At 39.9% G+C, this 18,759-nt stretch overlaps 1 protein-coding gene across 3 annotated transcripts in view; it reads left to right on the top strand.

The window, feature by feature from the left end:
* Window positions 1-18,759, top strand: part of LOC111661749 (glutamate receptor ionotropic, kainate 2) — a 335,637-nt gene that overhangs the window by 248,664 nt on the left and 68,214 nt on the right. For all 3 annotated transcript variants that reach the window (XM_023415412.2, XM_087176389.1, XM_087176390.1), the window contains 3 exons: window positions 1,187-1,393; window positions 6,665-6,888; window positions 14,520-14,638. In XM_023415412.2, coding sequence (XP_023271180.1) covers window positions 1,187-1,393; window positions 6,665-6,888; window positions 14,520-14,638 — 550 coding nt within the window. The remainder of the gene's footprint in view (window positions 1-1,186; window positions 1,394-6,664; window positions 6,889-14,519; window positions 14,639-18,759) is intronic.

Raw genomic sequence — 18,759 nt, 5'->3', positions numbered from 1 at the left:
ATAAAACGATATCTCAGTGACGCCTTGAAGGAACTTCTTCAAATACAGGACGAACGTTCACTAGGACTCAAGGACGAACTGATTAGATTTTGGTGGTCAAAGGTCAAAGGTCAAGTTTCACACAAATGGTTCATATTTTATATGACTCTGGATAAACAGGGACCCAAGCTCAAACAAGTCTGAGTGGAGGAGGCAGACAACCATGAGGCAGTAATTCTTGTTTAATTCAGTTTTAATTAATTAATTATTTATCTTTAAATTAAATGTATGAAGAAAGCTGTCACGCTGTTTCTATACACACACTACTATGCAGTGAAATCATTACCCTCAACATTTGTCTACTGCAAAACAACTTGTTTGTTTGGCTTGCCGCTAATATAAGAGAAAAGAGAAAACTGTTCTTGTTTTCTTTCTCCTCTCAGGCAAACATCTCATACCTGCACGATATTAAACCTGCATCCAGTCCAGCTGTTAACAATCTTTAATGATACAGTTATATGATAAAGAACATCTGTTTGATTATATATTTTTGAATTTATTTTTCTGAGAGACAAAGGAGTTGTAGAAGTGATGGCTGTGTGGTGAGAACGAGCGTCAGAGGTCTTAGACAGATGGTGCATGAAGCATGTTACAGAGGGGAGGAAGCAGGAGGAGGCGGGAACACGAAGAGAATTATGGAGAGAAGGACATGGCAGAGGAGATGCTCACCAGGCGCGAGGGAGAAGGGAACAGTATAAAGAAGACATTAGTAATCTCCCCAGTTTGTGTTAACAGAGGGGATGTGCTGGTTCTTGCACTCTCTTTTTGTGTCCGTCTATCACTATCTCTATCCTATTGACAAAGCATGTGGTGTCCTGAAAGCTGCGCCTGGGCACAAGGCCAGCCTGCTGAGCCTAAGAGGAGCACAGAGTCATTGATATGGGGGATTATCTCTTATTATGGTCATGCCTCACTTTGCACCCACCCTACCTCACATCACAGGACTGGGACTGCAGGCAACCACATGCACACACAAACACAGGGGCTTTATGCACGCTTTACCAACCAAGCCAGTGTGTGTTTGAGCTCGCAACGGCTCGAAAGCCTATCTCACACATCAGACACCCTTTCAGATAGGCCTTATCGGAAGGTAAAAGATGCCAAGTGCCGCAGAGACTCATCCCTCCTCCTCTATTTCACCCAACAGGAGGAACCATATGTGATGTTCAAGAAGTCTGACAAGCCACTGTACGGGAACGACCGCTTTGAGGGCTACTGCATAGACCTGCTGAGAGAGCTGGCCAACATCCTGGGCTTCACTTACGAGGTTCGTCTGGTGGAAGATGGGAAATACGGTGCCCAGGATGAGAACACAGGCCAGTGGAATGGGATGATCAAGGAGCTAATGGACCACGTGAGTCTCTGAACATCATTATTAAAGATGGTGCATGAATGTACCCAGCAAACAGGCAACTTACACCTTTTCTGAAAGCATCATCCCAGTTTATACAACATGGGTTCAACAGTACATTGGGAACACGGCAACATCCCAACAATGAAGACCTACAGAAAGAAACAAAAGTCAGATGATCAAATTGTAAACACAGGTTTATCCAGACTATCTAAAGCATACCTGAAAATGTCAGTGTAACCAACCCATCACTGCACAGGAAAACTGTAGCTGTGCCCCAATTCCCTTTTACACACTAACTGTAGACAGATTTGATGTAGTATGTCCACGTGTAAACGTGAGAAAATGAAGTATCCTCCAAAAGGTCAGCATTACAAACCCACCTGCACCTACACTAGTGCAAAAAGTTGATGCAGGAAGTTGGTCTCTAAACTGAAGGTAACAAGGGGGTTTGTTTACAACCTGGCAAACCCATCAGACTTTTTCTTTCAAGATCTCAGCAATTAGCTTGAGGTGTACAGTAATTACCAATGAAAATAAATTTAGCTGTAATAACATATACAGCTTTTTGAGCAAACACTGTTGAATAAAATGATAAACATAAAAAGCAGCCACCATGTCAAAGTGATGGCGAAACCAAGTGTTTTGGTTTAAAAGAAACGTGTTGTTTGCTGTCTGTTATTATTAGTCAAAAACTGTATTTAAGGTTTGTATTATCTTGAGAGAGAGTCACATCCTGTCCATATCATATCCAAACCTGATGCCATTGTTCTGTCCACTTCATCAGATTTGTTTGTCAGGTCAGTTTGTCGTAGTACTGAAGCAATTACTATTTACCAGAACTAAAGAACTAAATCTGCTTCCATGATGCTAGCATCATGACTTGTTTAAACCAAATATAATTTGCCATATCAGCATCTAATACCATTGTTTGAAAATGAAAATGAATGAAATGAAAAAGAATATGGAATAAGGAGGTAAAGGATATGAAAAAGAAAGAAGAGCAGGGAGTAACAACTAGCACTGTATGAAAGTACAGTGATGCGAGCAGAGCATAGATTCTGTCATGAGTTGATTCCCCTACAGAGCTTATTAAAACACACACAAGCACACACAATCTGCTCACAGTGTAGATCATTACACCTGACAAAGTCCCAGTTAGGATAAACTGCATGGGCAGAAAAATGGCAGCCGCTGCACGCCCAATAGTCAATATCTGACCCCATTAGAAGCAGCACCCACGAAGGGTCAAGTCTCCCTTAACTCCTCGAGACATGTCTTCTGCGTCTGCTCTTGACTAGTGCAGTGATTGGCTGTCGTGACAGTCTTTTCATGGGTGAAGGGCCCAATCCCCTGCGAAATGATGTTCAGCATGGTTTTGTCCCACTTATTGCTTAGACAGGCTTGACTTAGACAGATGGTTATTGCAGTAGACAGGGCCTCAGGAGACTGGGGAGTGTGGACTCACAGAAGAAGTTCAGTTGAGGAGGAAATGCTGAATAGTGCTGAACAAATTGGAAACATCCTGTCAAAGGAGTTTAATAAAATGGTCTTTGGCTGTCTAATGCTCAAAGTGGAGTAAACACATCCCAATGTATCTACACTTTGTAGGGTTGTGTTCACAGATGTGGGCACTGAGCTCAGTCAGTTCATCCTTCGTTTCCACTGTTCTTGACCTGGTTTGGAGCTCCGGGTATTATCAGCTATTGTCTGTTACATCACAACAAGGATGGCTCCAGAAAAACACAACAATAACAAACATTTTGATACCGCATATGTATCAACCAACACAAAATATAAAAAAAAGGAACATCATAATATTGTAAGAAAGAGAAGATAGAGGAAGTTGGTCTAGTTTTCTTTGAAGAACGTCTGTTGAAAAAACTGAGATCGCATGTGTTTGTGGAGTGGAGGGCGCTCAGAGGGAGAGGAATCAGTGGTAAAAATTAAAACTGAAAGACTACTAAGTGGTTGAGGCAGTGAATTTGATTCAGAGCTGCTGACCAGCAGACCTCAGCTGAGCCCTGCCTTGGCATATGTAAGTGTATTTCATTTTTATGTAAATGTGAAAGAAAATCAATAACAATAATAGTACCACTTCTTACATTGCTACCTGAAACATAACCACCACAGTACAAAAAAATTATGTAGATGGACTGACTTTTGTCTTTTTGTGGCTTTTATCCAAAATGTCCTGGTTTGTAAAATACAGTGGAAATGCAACAAAAAACGTACTACTAAACCTCACGAGGTTCTTCAAGGCACTGAGTCATTTCTTTTAGTGGGAAAGGATGACAGGCATTCCCTAACCTTAACCCTAAATCAAAGACAAAACCCTGGTCAATGCATTATGCCAATACAACAGATAATTACATTTCATCAATATATTCAACTCCTAAAGCCAGAATAACTACAAATAGCATAATCTCTGATCCATTTGAACTTAGACGAGGGACACCTCAGGGGTGCCCTTTGAGTCCTATGCTCTTTGTTTTGTCATTAGAACCTTTGGCCATACTGATTAGAGAAAACCACAATATTAAAGGAATTGCAGCTCCAGTAACAGACATGAAAATAAGCCTTTTTGCAGATGATATCCTCCTCACGTTATCAGATCCTCCCACATCCCTTAAACATACTGTTGAGACTGAGGGAGTTTGGAGCTATATCAGGATATAAAATTTATTGGGATAAATCTGAGACTTTACCTTTAAATGCTTGCTGCCATAAAGTACATATTGCTAATTTGCCATTTAAACGGTCCCCTGATGGGATGCAATATCTCTGCGTAACTCTGAAATTTGAAAAAGCTCATAAATAATATAAAAAATGATATTAATAGGTGGAAATCTCTCCCTTTAACTATTTGGGGTATAATAGGCAGTTTAAAAATGATTGTGTTACTTTCCTCATGGCAGCTACTCCCCTTCCTTTGGATAATGAAAACTCAAAGAGGTTGACACAATATTCAGAGAATTCATATGGAACAACAAAACTCAGAGGGTTAGTCGCAAAAACTCATATGTGGGCAGGGAAAAGGGAGGTCTAGGCCTTCCAAATGTGTATAAGTACTATATCACATTTAACTCTAGATATTCTTTGAAATGGGGTTGTGGCTTTAATTCAAAAGATATAAGATGGGAAAATATGGAACAGGAAGCTTTAGACATGTTAAAAGACAAGGTCACATTGCATGGGATGTGGTATGGTCCCTTATGTAAGAACACTGATAACCCTTAACTCTCCCAGTGTTACATTATGGAACACCTATAGATTTATGTTGAATGGCAGGCCAATCAGAAATGATGACTGGGAATCCAGACTTATTAGAACTTTATAAACCAACATGACAAAAAATTGAAAACATTTGCTCAGCTACACATGGTGTTGAAAAGAAAGACTTTTTAAAATATATGCAAATAAGATCACAACTGACCAGATATCTAGGGAGAGCTGTAGTCATACCCAAGTTGACGGATACTGAGTCCAAACTAGAATTAATGGATTGGATTAATGGATCAATTGCATTGAAATTATATAAATTGAACAAAGCATCAGGAGAAAATTGGAATGCAGTTCAAAGAAATTGGGAAACCAACTTAAGGATATCCTTTGAAAGTGAAAAATGGGATCATGTATGGAAAACACTACAAAGCATCTAAATCAATGAAAAATAAAATGATAAATTATAATTTTGTGCACAGAACATATTTTACTCCTGCTTGATTACATAAGATGGATGTGTCTGATTCTGTTGATTCTTTGTTGGCATTGCAGACAAGATAAAGGTAGTTTTTACCATATGATGTGGGCTTGTGTTAACGTTAAGACCTTCTGGGAAAATGTTACACAATCCCTGGGAAAGATCGTTGGCTATACTGTTCACTGTGATCCTGCAATGTGCCTTCTGAAATACACTGGTGAAGGAACACAACAAACAAATTTTAACAACTGGATGCATGACAGCTAAAAGACTGATAGCAACAAACTGGAAGAACGCAGATCAACTGAAAGAGGGACTGGGGCTTCAAACTTTCCTAGAGACAATTTCCATGGAGGGAGCTGCGTCTAACCTCTCTGAAGTTTATAATGAGGAGCAATAATTGTGGAAGGTCATAATGGACATTGTTCACAAAATACCAATCTTCCTTAGAATCCTTAGTCATACTCCCAAAGTAACATAAACCACCTATTTCCTTCATGTACTTTATGTATTGCTGTGTTGTACAGATGGCTTGAACTAGATTTATGTTCAGCCCATTCTCTAGACCGTTTTTTTTCTTTTCTTTTCTTTTCTTTTCTTTCTCTTGTATAAGTATCTGCATCAGTATTTAAGTAAAAAGCACCATCTCATTTTTTCTATTTAAAAAAAAAAACAAAAACAATAAAAGATCAAGCATTAAGAAAAAACACAAAACCCTGGTCTTGTGAAGCTGGTCTGATACTATACGCATTCTTATTGACCACCTACAGTGTCGATTTCAGAAGTATCTCCAGGCTGTCAAATGAGTTATTAGTTAATTAATTATTGATACATTAGCTATTTCCAGTCTCACCGGGATTTACTGTATCACTAAAAGCACACTGAGTCATTGTACCATGGATGATTAAAGGGAAACACACCAGCTGCAGAAGTCACGGTACATGTACCCAGAATGCAGCAGATGATGTAGATGATGTTGTCACTATATCACTGAGAGTATGCTACGCCATTGCACCATTGAATGCCAAAGCATCATGTTAGGCCTTTTGCAATCATTGTACTTGACTGTTTCACATACTACACATAATGAAGAATATTGTGGCCCAGACTTTGTCCTAATAATCAAAAGCTAGATCATAGAAAGAAACCAAAATGAATTGTAGTCATATTGTTCATTCCCTCTTACAGTCCAGAAACTGTAGATCAGGTCGATTAGTACAGTAAAGGTATGTTCTTTTTGTGTTGGTCCCGCATGTCTCCATAACTCCCATCACTCTCCACATAGAGTGCGAGCCTACAGCTCACAGCCATCCTAACAAATGGAGAAAGCAGCTAAAGAAAATAAATGGCTGCTGTGATTTAGGCTCCAGAGAGAAAAAGGGGAGTTTAGTATTGAGAGTGTACTTGATGGGTGCAGAGAGAAAGAGGGCTTTAAATTTTTTGCTAAGTGCCTCAGGACAGACTCTGTAGTGTGTAAAGATCCTGTTTTCTTAATTTGATTGCCTCTAAATGCTTCCTCTTCTCCTGACTTATGGCCTATCCTTCTTTCCTTTTATGTTTCATGTTGACAGAGAGCTGATCTGGCAGTGGCTCCCCTCGCCATCACATACGTGCGCGAGAAGGTTATTGACTTCTCCAAGCCCTTCATGACGCTGGGTATAAGTATACTGTACCGCAAGCCCAACGGGACCAACCCTGGGGTCTTCTCCTTCCTCAACCCCCTCTCGCCTGATATCTGGATGTATATTCTGCTGGCTTACTTGGGTGTCAGTTGTGTGCTGTTTGTCATAGCCAGGTAACATGTCACTTCCAGTGATCACAGCTTCACACACAGTCAGACACACGCTTAATGGCCTTTGCTCAGCCTCACCCATCTGACTAACAACAGGCTAATCTCTGTAATTACTGGATCTACATCCTGAGCACACTGGCTCATAGTGAAGGCTTACCATTCAGTGACAGTGCTGACACTAATCAGTGGTCATGTATCAACGCTCAGACTCAATGTCATCGTCTTCTAATATGTTTAATGCAGTTTAACCATGAAGGATCACATGGATATTTGCCTGTTTCCACCCTCAGATATTGATAAAGAATTAACATTTGCTTGGAGAGTATATCTTGTTTCTAGGTTACTCCTGGCCTGCTTCCACCCAGATTGGTATTAGTAAAGAAAAAACCTCCATAGATGCAGACATACACGGGAATAGAGCGTAGACAGACAAGCTGCAGACCAATCAGCCGTTTCAGGGTTGTATGTATCTGAAGGTTGTGCACTCATATGTGTATGAAAGTGTTTGTGTGTGGGATATGTTGAGCTCAATGTGAACGGCTGCTGCCCCTCCCCCACCCCACCCCCCCCACTGTCCCCAGTGTCTCAGAGTTCATGCTGTCTTTTCTTTTCTCTTTTTCCCTTCACCTTGTCTCAAACACGACTTTGATTCAGAGATGTGATTGATCACTTTAATTCTGCTTATTCTGATCCACACATTCCAGTTCGTATGAGACACTATCCCCAGAGCAGACATGTCGGAGAAGTTGAATCTGATTCCAGTCCCTGTCACCTTTGCTTTGGATGACATCATGACTCCCCTTCTCTGGGGTCCATGACAGCTGAGATTCCATGAAGATATATTCACATATATCTGTTCAGACTGCTTTGTGCAGAAAGGTCTTTCCCTGAAACCTTATTTTCTGTAGTTGCTTTGGATTGCTTTTCTCACTCTAGAAGGACTGCATCAAAGTTCTCTTATAAGTGGGGCTACGACCTGCAATTTCAGGTCTCTCACTGCAGTTAATCGGTGCCACCCAAGTTCAAATGACATTGCACTTGTTCAAAGAAACTCAACTCAACAAAGGAGGGAGTGCTGCCGAGTTTAAATACATTGCTCCAAACATGCTCGCTGTGAAAATGTCTGGAGACGTACAGGGTTCCAGGATTCATTCAGAGTTGTAGAAATTATGTTTTTATTTATTTATTTATTTAGGCCGGATTGTTTGGAAATGAAATTGTCCACAGAAAAGAGTTGGAATCGCACAGTATATAAGGGCTAGTTTAAGTTGGTGGATGCAGTCATTCTGTGGAGGGTTAGTCTGGATGGAGGATTGTAGACCCCATGGAACTCCTACTGTACCTGCTTCTAGCTTCTGCTTCTTTGACCTAAGCAAACCCTGCTGCATAGACAGGAAGGTGTTGTGTATTTATCTTTAATAGATACAAGCCGCTCAGTACTATGTGACTTTGTTTTGTGTCCATCACAGTGTAGTTAGGTTGTGCAGCTTCGGCTGGTGAAATGATACAACACACTGTCTGTGCCGGTTGTCTTTTCCTTCCTCCGTTGTCTTTATTCAGACAAATCCTTCCAGCTGTTGAAACTAGGCCCATACTTTCTGAAGGCTCACTCACTTGATCTAGTGGCTCTTTTATTGTGGCGGCTGTTTGAAGCATGGTGAAGAAAAAAAGAGAGAGAAAGGTTTGTGTTGACTCTAAAACTTTTGGGAGACATCGGCTCCGTTGCAGCCATGACCTGACAGTTTTACCGTGAACACACTTGTTTTCCGATGTTACTGGCGATATGATCACACAAGAGAATAAAAAGCAGCAACTGTCATCTAAGTTGGCTCAGAATATGCACCTATCTGTATTTAATATCACAATATGTAAGTGTTTGGGTAAGTGTATAAAATCCCCCTTCACTCTATTCTGTCTTTTCTCCTGTACACACAGATGCATGCTGGGCTACAGGTGCATGTTTTTCCCTGTGTAGCACATAACAGTCTCACAGACTTTCCTGAAATGAGAAGTCTAAAGGCAGATTATGTATTCTGAACAGAACCTGTGGAGATTACGTCTCCCCCCTGTTAAAGGATTATGTACCAATAACATTTTTACATGTCAGGTATCTTCTGACTCTCCCTGTGGTATGGAGCCATGGAGATATTTGGTTTGATGTTTTTTTGCACGATAAATTAGATGGGGAATTTAGTTTATCATGCTCACCACAGAAATTCAAAAGGCACAAATCGAAAGGCACAGAGAGCAACTTCAACAGTTTTCATTTAAACCACCTTCTACCCAAGAAATGGTCCCTATGTAAACTGGATATAATAATAACAAATCTTAGTCATGGCTAAATATAACAAGGGCTAAATGAGTGAAGTCACCATAGGACCAGGTCAAAGTGAAAACTTATGGTTCTGATCATACAAAAAAAAAATGAAAATGTTTTTTTGTCTTAGGATGGATCGTTGTTTATGGTTGAGTGTTCAATCAGGACAGCAAATATATGATAAGATAACACTTTCCGCCAACATTTAAATATGAAGTTACAACAGTGTTTATAAGCAGTGAAAGAAACGTGGTATTTATCTGTAAGATTTTAATTTTTTGTTTGCTTGGTGGTTTTTGTTTTTTGTTTATTTTCTGCAGCAAGTCTCCAAAACTAAATAACAAAATATGTAATTTTCCATTGCCACTAAAATTAATCTGAAGCTCCTATGGCAGGAAAAGTGTTTTCTAAACCCTTGCAAATCACAGAAATGTCCAAAACAAATAGACCCAGTGATTTAATCCGGTAGAAACACTGAATAAAAGTAGTTTCGCATTTAAATCCGACGCTGTTCCGTGGACACAGGATTTGTTGGAGCGGCTGGGAGCCGAGCTGCAGCTAACGTTTGCTTGACTTGTTTGTCTATGAACCAGACGTTCATCAGGTTCCTCCTACAGAGGTGTCCTCCTCCACAAACAAATGGACCCGGTGATTAAATATTTGAACTCCTACTGGACTGAAGCTTTAGTGACGTTCCTCACTTGTAAGTCGCTTTGGATAAAAGCATCTGTAAATGAGGAAATGTAATATAATGTTATGTAAATCCGGTATGTGTATATATACCAAGATCTAATAAGTGTATCATAAAATGTGTCTTAAAACTTGATAAAAAGTAAATTTTGAGCTTCAGGCAGACCCAATGAAAAGAACCGGTACCTTGATTGAAATTACGATTTGTCTTGGTTTGAAAATTGGGATAATGTGAGTTCACAAATCAACTAAATACGTGGAAAAGTTACGTTTTATATGATTGTTTTCAGGCATTTGCATAAAACAATATAATTGTAATAATATTAATAACAATAATAATAATAATGATACTAATAATCAAATCTCCTTGTTTGTCCAACGTCGTCCACTGAATCCTTTCATGGTGGAGAAGTGTTTTCTCTCACGTCCTGTTCACGTCGTTTGTATGTGGAATAATCAACACTCATTTCACAAAAGTTTGTGAGACCAAACTGTGTAGCTCGTAAATTCGACAGACAAGACCTAATACTACAAGGTTTAATTCCACTGTGCATTTATATGTATATATATGTATATATATATATATATATATTTTATGTGTGTGTGTGTGTATATATATATATATACATATGTGTGTATGTACACATTACACATTTTATCTATGTATGCTTGTGTTTGTGTGACTGACTGCATGAGTGATAGACTGACAGACTGGACACGAGGACTGACACACACAGTGCTAGAGTTAGAGCAGCAGTGTGGAGGTCTATTCACCACTCTATTCTATGGGTGCAGAGTTGAAACCACATGATTACTGTGTTGCACTGCCACCTGCCTTGATATCTCCAGTTACTGATGTTAATGTTATGTAATGACTGATATTGTTTTTATGTTCACTCTAATGGCAACAACAGCACTGCCGGTGCTTCTGGCGCAGGTGATGAAGCTGCTGAAAACCACCCTCTATAGTACATCACACATAAAGCCTGTGCATTATCACCTGCTTACACTTTGGAGAATCCAATTCCCTACATCATCCGCATGAAGTGAATTATCAAGTGACAAGTGAGAAGCGGAGGCAAAGCTTTGACTAATCGATCAGAACGTAAATAATTATAACTCATGATATTTACATCTAATTCTCTCTTGTCTTGCTGAATTAGACTATTTCTCTGTGTGCAAAGTCTTTCTTCCCTCACATCAAAGTGTAATCTGCCTGTCATCGGTCTTTGGACGATGTGCTCATATTAAAAGCACAGCCCCAGTTCTCTTCTGAATCCGTTGCAGTATTCTCAGTAGGAAGTTCTGAATAAGAACATTTACAGTTTTCCTCAAAATCTCAGATTCTGAAACTCAAGACGTGGTTAACAATTGCAATTACATTTGGGCTTTAAAAGAAATAACTGTGAAAATAGATACATTCCAAAAATAAGTTGATGTGAGGTTTTTCAAAATGTGTCATTATATTAGAGTTGGAGGATGATGATATTTGATGAAAATATAGTGTCAGTCCAATGGGAAATACAGTCACACCTGTGTAGATAGTGCCATGTACAATGTGCCAGAGCTGACACACCCCACTGTTGTATGTACTGGTGAAACGTTAAAGTCACCGATAAGCCAATGTACAACACATTATTAAGCCTGAACTTATCATTATTGTTGAGCATTTTCCAAGCCGCACCTTTGTGTTGTATGTTTTTAAATCTCTATGACCAATCAGGGAGTAGCGCAGCTTTCATTCTGCACCTGTGGTTTATCTTATTCCTGCACGTTCCAAGTGTCCTCTGAGTGAAATTACTGGAAACCACTGGTTTCCTCAGGTAAAAACCAATGAACAGCAAAGCAAGACAAGTTTATTTTCTATAGAATATTTCACACATAAAGGAAGCAGAGAAATACAACGGGAAATAAAACATAAATTAAAAGGGCATAAATGATTTTAAAAGAAATTAAGAAGAGATTCACAGAAAAGTAAAGGTGTAAGTGTGCAACAAACTAATTTGACTTGATTTACAAGTCATCAGATTTGGTCTCATATCTTGTGAACATTTCTCCAGCTCTGTGTTGCATAGGAACTAAATGCTGCTTTTCTATGTTTAATTTGGATGAACAAACTTCACTTTTCCTGCATCTTTGTTCACACTGTCTGAATGATTTTTTTTGCTGTGACCTGTTCAAAGAAAATACTACTACTACTACTACTACTAATAATAATAATAATCATAATCATAATGATAATCTTTATTTATAGAGCACTTTTCTAAACCCATGATTCAAAGAGTACAGTAAAAGTGTTTCACTATTAATGCAAATAAACTAAAGGTAGTGTCACCAGCAAGAGGGCGATCAGTAAAAACCCATAAAACCAAAGAGAATAAAATGTTTTCAATAGAAGGAAAAGTAGTAAATATGATTAAGTAAAAAGAAGTGAAGCGCTACAATAAAAGTTTGTTTTGAGAAGAGATTTAAGAGGTCAGTGATTCTGCTGAGCTGATCTCCTCAGGCGGCTCGTTCCACAGTTTCAGGCTCTGACTGTGAAACCTCTGGCACCTCTGGCTTTTAGCTTCGCCTCAGGAACAACTAACAGACCTCTGCCCGAGGAGCTCAGGCCAAAGGCTGGTTCATATGCTGTTCAGAGGTCAGATATACAGCTCGGAGAGAGGCTGTGAAGAGCTTTAAAAGTCAATAATAGTGTAGGATGTGTAAAAAACTGTTACATAAATAAAAATAAAAACTACAGAAGAAAGAAAAAAGTAAAACATGCTTCGGAAAATGATCATCCGAAGAATGTGTTCCTTTATTAGATGCTGCAGAATCTATCTTCAGTTCATGTGTGGACATATAAAGTCAATCATCCTGTGGCAGAGCAGCTGTGTTGATTCATCTCCCCTGACATTGGTGTTATCATGTGTCTAATCGCTGGAGTTTTCTGCAGGATGACACTGCCCTTGTGGGAAGATAAACACCTCACATTGTTTCTGCACTGCTGCTGAAATCCTCGCTTTTTTTGTCCGAGCTTATCTCTGCACTGACCTTGCTCAAAGTTTCTCTCTCTGGAGCGCAGATGACCTGAGATAATGTAAGGGCAATGTAATTGGATCAGAATGACAGCAGAAAGGCCAAGCAGTGCTACAGTGAGAGACAGGTTAAGCTGTGTTGTCTTCTGTAAACGCCCCTGGTTTAGGATTCCCTGACCCAACCAGTAGCAGGCCAGCCAGCCAGCCACTCCCATAACCCAGCACAGCACCGATGACAACTTCGCTCATCCATGTTCACGGTGAATGGTAATTGGCTATTCACACATGATTGGAGGAAACATATTCAGAGACCTCTGTGCAGGGGATTGGGTCACATAGTCACACACACCACAGCAAGGTTGCAGTTCAGCTGAACTCAATTTGGCATTACAAATTGACAAGCAAGCAAATGTGGGCCAAATTGAGTGAGTGAGCACATGGATTGATTTAAGGCCAAGGATTCTCTCAAAGCAGAAACCAGGGGACATTGAGAGGTCCTTGAGCTACACTGCTCAATATCCTCCTGAGTATTGTAGGGGTGAAAAGGAATGCCGCTGCTATCCACATTATAAGCAAAGCCCATTAGTCAATGACAAGGTACAGTTATGATGGTGTCAGTTTATCGATATAGCCACACATCTTCATATAGACTCGTATATTGCAGTATATAACACAATACTACTGTGTAGTACACATGAATGGATCAGAATGGGTGTAGCAGCTTCATGGGGATTGTCCTCCATGCAGATGTCACATCCACTCGAGGTTATCATTCTTGACTTCCAGCACTGCTACAAGTCTACATTATGCAGTGCAATTTGATTAGCCAAATCATGCCCCCCCCCCACACACACACACACACACACACACACACACACACACACACACACACACACTCCAGCACCACCCAAATCAGGTCAGGATGCTTAATTGTAGACCAATCAACCTTTACTAATGTAATGTCACTTTTAACATGAGTAAATGAAAAATGCCTCTGCTTGAGGAGTGTGCTGAGTGTGGAGGAGTGCCACGGCTAGCATGGGCATGATGGGAATGAACCATTTGATCTGCTGAATATTAATGCTTCACCGAGATTATAAGGATTATTAGTTCTTTTCTCATCTGACAATGGAGTTATTTTCAGACCCCATCGATTAAATTACTGAGGGAATTGCCTTTGATATGAGCACGCCCACATGAGAAGCCGCTTTTGCAATATGAGTGGTGTTAATTTTAGACACCCCCCCCCCAATGTATTGTATTATTATTAAAATCGAAAATCACACAAGAGATATTCAGACAAGTAGTCTTTTGAGCCTTTATTTTGACTGTATAAATCAGCGTCTTATAGTAATTCATGTAATAAACTCTTAATTTACTAATTCAGTCAGAAGCATAACAATCTGAGCTAGGAACATGAAGGGAAAACAATGCTTATTGATTATTATTCTCTCATTCTGTATGACTAATTAAACTGTGTTTTCTCTCCTTGTCTCCCCAGGTAGGATGACCGCTCTCGGTCTCTCTTATAGTGCACTCTTGTTTCTTGATGCGGCTGCAGTAAAATTATATGTGTGTATGTGTTTGTTCTCTGTTAATCGTCACAGGTTTAGTCCCTACGAGTGGTATAACCCCCACCCCTGCAACCCCGAGTCGGATGTAGTGGAAAACAATTTCACCCTGCTAAATAGTTTCTGGTTCGGAGTTGGAGCTCTCATGCAGCAAGGTAGACGCCTCTGCCTGCCACTTTTTCTAGTACAAGTCCCACTTTTTGCTGGGGTCAACTTGCTCTTTGACCATGACCATGCATGGGGGCCTCTGTGCATGTAGCTAGATGCTTCACTGGTTTTGTCCAGCAGAATGGACCAGGTGGGATTTGAGTGATGTGATCAGTGAATGGGGATGGTGCTCCCGCATGTTCTCCTTATCCCTGCCCCCTAACTCCTTCCTCCCTTTCCCCACCAATTCACAGCCATTTGAACAGGTAAGTGTACCCACACAGAGTACCTGAGATGAATCAGATGGGTGAATGAGCAGCTTACCCTGCCTGTTTGGTTTTACTTCCTTCTGCCAAACCGATGCCATATCTTCTCAACTAGTTGGCATCTTTAGATGGAGAAAAAAAAGAGCAACCAAAGAAAACCAAAAAAAAAAAACAAATAAAAAATCTTGGAATGGCTTCTATCATTTACATTGCCTGTCACAATGGGAGATATGTTGCATTTTTTAAATAAGCATTTATTCCGAGCAACTGACAATATAGCAGGTAGTGATGATTGTAGGGCCTGGAAAGCATGGTTTATACTGTATGTCTGTCTTGCATCTGAACAATGGATTGGAGCCAGCGCTGCTACAGTCAAAGCTTCTTTAAAGGGTCAGTTCACCTGAAACTTAAAAAATAAATCTCTGTTACCTCGCGTTGTCTCTACCCATGCAGATAGTTACTGTATCTAGGTTTTCAATATAATATTAAAACAATGAGAAAGGAATCTGATTTGTGGTGCTCACAACCACAAAGGAACATTGAAATTTAGATACCACTGAATTTATAGCACTGACATATTTTACTATGAAAAATATCTATTTGAATTCATGTATTTTGATTTATTATTATTGATTAAATTCCCAGGAGGTCATTTCACATGGTGCAATTTCAAAACCTCAATTTTAAGAGTATCTATTAAAATTCATGAATTCTGATATAAAAATGAAATGTGATATATCAAAATAAATAAATAAATATAATGTATTTAAGTTGTTCAAAGTCAATCTGTCCAATTCTTATCAAAAAATGCAGGTCAGAGCTTTTTTCAAGAGCTGCCAACTATATATCATGGTATTTCTCAGTGACTGAATACAGTATACTCCACCTGCTGATGGCACATGATGGCAAGTGAGCAACTCCATGAAATGTGGTTGAAAGTGCCAGATCTAGTAAGTGGACTTTGAGTTATTTTTATTATTACAGTGTTTTTATTTTTACGCTTCCATTTCCTTTCTAAACTTGACAAAAAAGGAAAAAAATGAATGCCATGTAGATTACATTAAAAAAATCATTATCAAAATCTCTTTTCAGAAACAGTTTTCCAGGTGCTGTGGATAATCAGAATCAGAACACGCGTCTTCTTTGGGGTGAAATCTCATAAATTGGCACCGGTCTCCAGATCTGGACAAATATAAACTGGAATGTCTGAATGACTAGGTACCGCTAGAGATAAAGGACAAAATATGTTTTTGGGTAAAGTGACCCTTGAGTCCAGACCTCTCAGTCTTTCCTAGGATTTAGTAGCTGATAACTTATCTCTTGTTGGCTGGCTGCATGTTATGACTTATTTTTAATGCATGCTTACTAATATCCCTAAATTACTGTTACTACCAAGTTACTAACTTTTTTCCACGGATTTTTATTTATCTGACACCTAAAATAGAGATATTATTTAAATTATCTGAGAACTTGTTAAACTGTAATGTCGCCCATGACAAAAACCACCCAAAAGATTCTATTAACACTGAGTATAAACCTGTTTCTAATGAACAAGGATATGGTCAAGATTCGTGTGAATGTCTTTAGCTATTGATGCAGTCAGTGTGTTGGAGTGTTCTTTGAACATCCAGCAGAACAGATGGAGGGTTGACCAGTTGAGAAGATGTGGTTGAGGGCCAGAAGGCTGTGGGATTAGACTGGATGAACACACAGTGTCTGCATGGCACTGTGCTGGTCTACACTGTAGAGAGGCTCCCCTGCCTGGTGGCTTGCAGCGCCCCCCAGAAAACTGTGGGATGTGCTGTTTGGTCATGACGTTACCTTGGGTACATGACAGTCAGCCCCAACCAGGCTCTGTTTGGGTTCCGCTCGCTTCTCTGAGTGGGTCGTCCCTCTTTTCTGTTCTGGTTTCTGAGGTGGATCACGATCAGAAGCTCTGATTAACATGGTAACACGTCTCACTTTTAAACAAACCTGCACTCGATAGCTTGCCATGGGACCGACACAGGACAAGCAGAATTCACTGCTGACAGTACTGATGAATACACCATGTGTTTGTGTTCATGTCTGTTTCCTTGATTTCTGTTCTTGGTTGTGGTTTGATGAATGGACAAAGTGGGTGGCGAGTGGCCGTCCTGGTTGACTTTTCTGCCGTCACTGAGCCAGACAGTGTTGATGGCTGGTGGCTAATGAGAGGTGAAACAGACTGTGTATTTATAACGTAGACAATAAAACCATTGTTTTATTGCTAGTAGCCTAACCCAGCCTTAGCTTTTTGAGGGTCCTCTATGACAATACCATCAAGGGGGCCCCTATGTTTAAATCGCACAAGTGCTATTTAACCTTTACTTAACCTTCAATCAATGTCTTAAGTCAACAGCTGTTGGCGGAAACGTTGGCTATGTAGCAATAGCAAAACGTACAAATAGCTCCTTTAAAACCTTGTTTTGCCTTTTTTTCTAATTGTAAATTGAGCCATTGTTAAAAATGTCCAATGTGAAGTAGCTTTCTAAGCTGTGTCATATTGAGCGCTTTACATTTCTGTTGATCATCACAGTGATGATGGTTTACACATACATGTGATAAATTAATGGTATGGGCACTATAAAAAGCCACAGCCATGTGTAAAAGTTGTGCATTATGACAGCTGCCCAACCGGTGCTGTTGGAGAACCTCAGTACAACACATGCCATAAAAGTGCATTTCTTCGCCGTTCCTCTCACCTACAGGTCGACTGAGTAGTGGAGCAGGCACAAGTATCAATATGCAAACATATGTTTAAGGCCATTTCTACATCCATTTCTGTCTAACTGTGGAACAGGAAATGGGGCTTGTGTACAATCTGATGAAAAGAATGAGTCTCCATATTCCTGCCTTCATGCATACACAGTTTTAGTGTGAATCTACACAGACTTTTAGGCTTTTGGTTTGTTTCAGATGCAATATGTGATGCACAAAAGCTGAATGCTACTTTTCCGTGTTTAGCTTTGACTGCATGAGCTGCATGTTGCCACAATTGTGGTCCTACTCTGAACAAGTGGGAGCATTAAACAGAAGAGGCCACAACATTTTTGTTTGCTCAGACACAAAGTCCTTCAAACTGGATTCAGGAACAATTTAGGAATGTACCACAAATCCCACACAGGTTTATAACTTGTCTAGTCATATGTTGTGTTTGACCATGTGGGATGCAGCACTGAGATCTAATGATATGCAGTCTGACAGTATCACAAATTACTGTATGTTAAGCAAAGCTTCTTAGCATTCACTATATGTGGTAATAGTGGGCTAACAGTTTAGCATCGTGCTCCTGCTGCTAGACAGCTCACTCAGAGAACTGCGAGAAAGAAAGAAAGTTTGATTACAACTGAGCGTGCTGACTGTGTGTCACACGAAGGGAGTGGAGCACAGAGATCTTATCCTCCTATCTCGTTGACTCTTTGTCAGCTTTCCGTCTGAGTCAGTGCGCAAAATCCCAGCTTTCAATTGCTTAAGCAGCTTGAGTAGAATAGTCCTGCTATAGGCCAGGCCCACCTCCCTTCAACTGGACAACAAACCTCACTCTCATTCTACCCATGCACATGTTCTCCTTTATGCTCTGCATAAATTCTTCATGAAACCTGAATGAAAAACAGTAAAATTAACTGAAGAGTTTGTGCACTCTACTGTGTGGAATTTGAAATAGTGAAAGTAACAAATGCTGTGCTAAGCTAAACAACTCCGTGTAGAAAGTATTTGGCTGGTCAAACCAGCGTTTGTGGCTGCAACATTTCTGAACAAAATCAATTCAGTTAATAGAAGTGCTGCAGTCAATGGAGTCACTCACAGGCACAAAGTAAATCAATGCAGATCTTAGAGCATAG

This window comes from Seriola lalandi, unplaced genomic scaffold (genome assembly GCF_002814215.2).
Source record: "Seriola lalandi dorsalis isolate HSWRI2012SDOR001 ecotype SW California unplaced genomic scaffold, Sedor1 jcf7180002054551, whole genome shotgun sequence".
Lineage (NCBI taxonomy): Eukaryota > Metazoa > Chordata > Actinopteri > Carangiformes > Carangidae > Seriola > Seriola lalandi.
The sequence above is the reverse complement of the archived record's forward strand: the minus strand, read 5'-3'. Positions and strand labels throughout refer to the sequence as shown.